At 59.7% G+C, this 4,295-nt stretch overlaps 1 protein-coding gene across 1 annotated transcript in view; it reads right to left on the bottom strand.

Moving 5' to 3' along the window:
• Nucleotides 1–556: 556 nt before the first annotated feature.
• LOC102031914 (START domain-containing protein 10-like) overlaps nt 557–4,295 on the bottom strand; it is a 17,097-nt gene continuing 13,358 nt past the window's right edge. The window contains exons 2-6 of the mRNA XM_031063807.1: nt 3,428–3,575; nt 3,234–3,337; nt 3,025–3,142; nt 2,305–2,357; nt 557–1,213 (exon numbers count right to left, since the gene is read on the bottom strand). Of these exons, the coding sequence (XP_030919667.1) occupies nt 1,001–1,213; nt 2,305–2,357; nt 3,025–3,142; nt 3,234–3,337; nt 3,428–3,575 (636 nt within the window). The 3' untranslated portion in view covers nt 557–1,000. The remainder of the gene's footprint in view (nt 1,214–2,304; nt 2,358–3,024; nt 3,143–3,233; nt 3,338–3,427; nt 3,576–4,295) is intronic.

Genomic DNA, 4,295 nt, shown 5'->3' with positions numbered 1-4,295 from the left:
TCAAACCCAGGTGGGGATGGAGCCCAGCAGCTGCCTCGGGTGTGGGGGCGAGGAGTGGGTGGAAAATCCCTCATTTGTCAGCGAATTCCCACGGCAGTGCCTGTCTAGACCAACTTCCCGTTGTCGGGTGGAAGCTGCCCCCTGCCCACGCACGCTCCCGTGGGGTGCAGAGCCCAGCATCCCTCTGTCCTGTCCTGCTGGGGCCACTTCTGTCCCTGCTGAGGGTCACCCCGGGGTGCTGGGGCTGTGTGGATGGGCCCTCCTGCCCCACTCAGAGCTGCATGCCTCCCCATGCTGTGCCAGCCCCATGAGCTCTCACACACACCAACCCCTTTATTGTGCCAGGAACCACAGCAGCGGCAAACACTGGGAGAGTGGGGACACAGGAGGCCCAGGAGCCCACTGCCGGGACAAACCCCACAAACCAGCAGGGGAAGGGGTCCCCAGAGCCAGCTGGGCTGGAGCCAGCCTGCAGAGGTGAGCCTGGTGCTCAGGAGAGGGCCTGGGAGGGCTCCCTGAGATGGGAGGGTCACACTAAGCTTGGAGGGGCTGCAGTGGGTCCAGCCTGACCTCGGGCTTGGCAGAGCTGGACCCAGGTCAGACAGGGTCAATGCAAACCTTGTGCTGCTGCAAAGCCTGGGCAGGACCCTCAGAGACTCCCACTTCTGGGCCTCTGAGGGTCTTACAGAGGCAGAGCCATATCCTGGTGCCAGGAAAGCTCCTGCCCAGCCTCTCTTGAACACCTACTGCCAGCTCTGTCTCCTCTGGGGACATCTCCATGGGCACAGAGGCCACCAGGGTGCCCACCCTGCCTCTTCCCAGCCCCTGTGACTGCACAGACCCCATGGGACAATTCCCACTGCCTGGGTAGGGAGAGGGGTCAACGATGAAGGACTTGGAGAGCAGATGTGACTACGGGGAAGCAGGGACAGCCCAAATTCCCAGCTGTGCCCCCTGGGTGCCAAGCCTGGGCGCTGAGGGGGTTCCCTGTGCTCAGAGCTCAGGCCTCGTGGTCGCTGGTGCTCAGGTGCTCCTCGGGCAGGCCGGTCTCGTCGATGTTCTCCAGGGAATCCGCGTGCTGCACGGACAACTCGGCCAGGCTGACGCTGGGCAGCGTGTTCTGCTCGGGGTACACCCAGGGCTTGTACCCGGGGTCGTGCCGGCGCTTCCACTCCGGGTACTTCAGCCCAGCCTTGTAGATCTTCTTCATGGCCTGAGGGCACAGCGGGGCTGGGGTTTGGGCTGCTCTGGGCTGTGGGCACAGCTCCCAGCACCTCATTGCAGGGTTTGGGGTGCTGGTATGGGATGGGGGGCCTGGCTGTCCCAGCAATGTGCCCAGTGCATGCCCTGTGTCACCCAGCACTCATCCTGGGAGCCCTGCATCACTGAGGATCCGTTCTGTGAGCCCTGGGTCACTCAGCACCCATTCTGCAAGCTCTGGGTCACCAGCACCCATCCTGAGAGCCTTGGATTACCCAGGACCCATCCTGTGAGCTCTGGACCACCCAGCACCAATCTTATGAGCTTTGAATTACCCAGGAGCTATCCTGTGAACTCTGGACCACCCAGCACCCGTCCTGCAGGTTCTGGGTCACCCAGCACCCATCCTGTGAGCTCTGAATTATCCAGGCACCATCCTGTGAGCTCTGGATCACTCAGCACCCATTCTGCAGCTTCTGGATTATCCAGCACCCATCCTGAAAGCCTTGGATTACCTAGGACCTGCTCTGTGAGCCCTGGATCACTCAGCACTCATCTTGCAGGTTCTGGTTCATCCAGCACCCATCCTGGGAGCCTTGAATTATCCAGGACCCATCCAGTGAGCTCTGGATCACTCAGCACCCATTCTGCAGCTTCTGGGTCACCCAGCACCCATCCTGAGAGCTGTTGGTTACCCAGGACCCATCCAGTGAGCTCTGGATCACTCAGCACCCATCCTGCAGGTTCTGGTTCATCCAGCACCCATCCTGGGAGCCTTGAATTACCCAGGACCCATCCAGTGAACTGTTGGTTACCCAGGACCCATCCTGCGAGCTCTGTGAGCTCTGGATCACTCAGCACCCATCCTGCAGTTTCTGGGTCACCCAGCACCCATCCTGTGAGCCTTGAATTATCCAGGACACAGCCTGTGAGCTCTGGGTCTCCCAGCACCTTTCTATGAGTTCTGGGTCTTCCAGCATCCATCCTCAGAGCCCTGGGTCATCCAGCACCCACCCTGTGAGCCCAGGGTCACCCATCCTGCCCCCACCCAGGGTAGTTTGGGCAGCTCATCCTTGCTGCCCAGGACCCCCATCCCCTCCTTACCTTGGGTGCCACAAACTGGGACACGCGGTTCACCACCCACTTCGGCAGCGACCCTGCAAGAGCCCAAAGCTCTGTCACCAGAGAAGCAGGGCCAGCCCCAGGGGAGGCACCACGAGCCCGCAGCACCCCCAGGGCTGGCGTGGGCACCCCTGCATCCTCGGGCTGTCCCCATTCCTGGGCGCCTGGGTGATGGAGAGCCATTTGGATATGCGTAGATAATGTAGTAATGGGAGGGCTTCAGAATGAGTTTGTGGAACTAATTCTACTGTTGGATTTTGAAAAAGAGATTATTCTATAAAAATAATTGTATTACTTTTGAATTGATAGAAGATTGTGACTGTTGAAGAAGCAGAACACCAGGCCAGAGTTAATTCTTTTTCTAATCAATACCAAGTCTTCCTACATGACTTCTGGGCTTGAGCCCACCTTCTGCAAATAATTCTGCAGCATTAAAAGACATACCATAAACCTGCATAGCAGAGACACACATATGGTGACATGCATATTTCTGTGAACACAGGACCCCAAAGCCTTTAAGCCATGATCCTACAAACTAAAATTTGAGTTCCACTGACTGGACAGTGGTTCTTATGACTGTGAGGATCAGAGATTGGCAGACAGATGGAACTTTTTTTAGGCTGGGGAAGGGAGGGGGGAAAACAAAAGTGGCATAATATAAAATCAGAGCCAGGGAGTGAGCTCTGGGTGAGGGGCACTCACCTCGAGGGTCCACTTGGGTGAGGTAATAGAGGATGCAGGCACCGTCCCCGTTGGCCTTGATCAGGTACCCGGTCTGCAGGGACACGGCCCTCACGAAATCCTTGCGGGGTGGGTATTTCTGTGGGGACATTCCAGGCACCTCAGAGCCTGCCCAGCCCTGCCTGTGTCCACAGACAGCCCTGCCAGGGCTGGGGGCAGCCGGGGCTCACCGGGTGCTTGACGCTGTAGTTGATGATCATGTAGTCATTGCCCAGGGGCAGCCAGGAGCGCAGCGTGACGAAATCCCGGTTCTTCAGGGGGCTGGGGCACTTCCCTGCGGGCAGATCCCGTTACCCCCGGCCCCATGGCCCCACACACACTCAGGGGGGCTGGGGAGGGGCCCGGGGGTCTCGGGGGTGCTCACAGGAGTAGTATCCCACATCAGCGTTGACGGTGAGGCGGCCGATGTCGTAGGTCTCGATCATGTTGGAGTCCCATTTGCTGCGGTAGCTGGTGTCGTGCAGCACGTCATAGAGCGTCTCTGCAGGGACGTCCTTGCAGGAGATGCGGGTCTGCGGGGACAGGGGCAGCACCCAGCCCGGGCTGTGCCCACTTCGGGCTGTCCCCTGTCCCTGTGCCATGGAGGATGGCACCAGAACTTCGGGCTGTCCCTTATCCCTGTGCCATGGGGGATGGCACCAGCACTTTGGGCTGCCCTGTGTCCCTGTGCCATGGAGGATGGCACCAAGACTTCAGGTTGTCCCTGTGCCATGGAGGATGGCACCAGGGCTTCGGGCTGTCCCCTGTCCCTGTGCCATGGAGGATAACATGAAGACTTCGGACTCTCCCCTGTCCTGTGCCATGGAGCGTAACATGAAGACTTCGGGCTCTCCCCTGTCCCTGTGCCATGAAGGATGGCACCAGGACTTTGTGCTGTCCCGTGTCCCTGTGCCATGGAGGATGGCACCAGGACTTTGGGCTGTCCTGTGTCCCTGTGCCATGGAGGATGGCATGATGACTTCGGGCTGTCCCCTGTCCCTGTGCCATGGAGGATGCCGGACAGTCCCTGCTGCAGGACAGCCCTGGAGCCACCGTGGGGCTGGAATGACCTTCACACCGGTGATCCTGCTGGTCCAGGCTTTGATGCCCGTCCCCTACCCCATGTCCTTGCAGGGCAAACAAAGGGGTGCCCCTGTGCTTCAGGACAGCGTTGGGTACGGGGGCTGCTCCTGGGGGGTTTTGGGGCTGCGCCCGGGGGGGTTTGGGGCCACTCCTGGGGGAGTTTCAGGCTC

This window comes from Geospiza fortis, unplaced genomic scaffold, assembly GCF_000277835.1.
Source record: "Geospiza fortis unplaced genomic scaffold, GeoFor_1.0 scaffold320, whole genome shotgun sequence".
Lineage (NCBI taxonomy): Eukaryota > Metazoa > Chordata > Aves > Passeriformes > Thraupidae > Geospiza > Geospiza fortis.
Note: the sequence above shows the minus strand (reverse complement) of the source record. Positions and strands in the feature narration are given on the sequence as shown.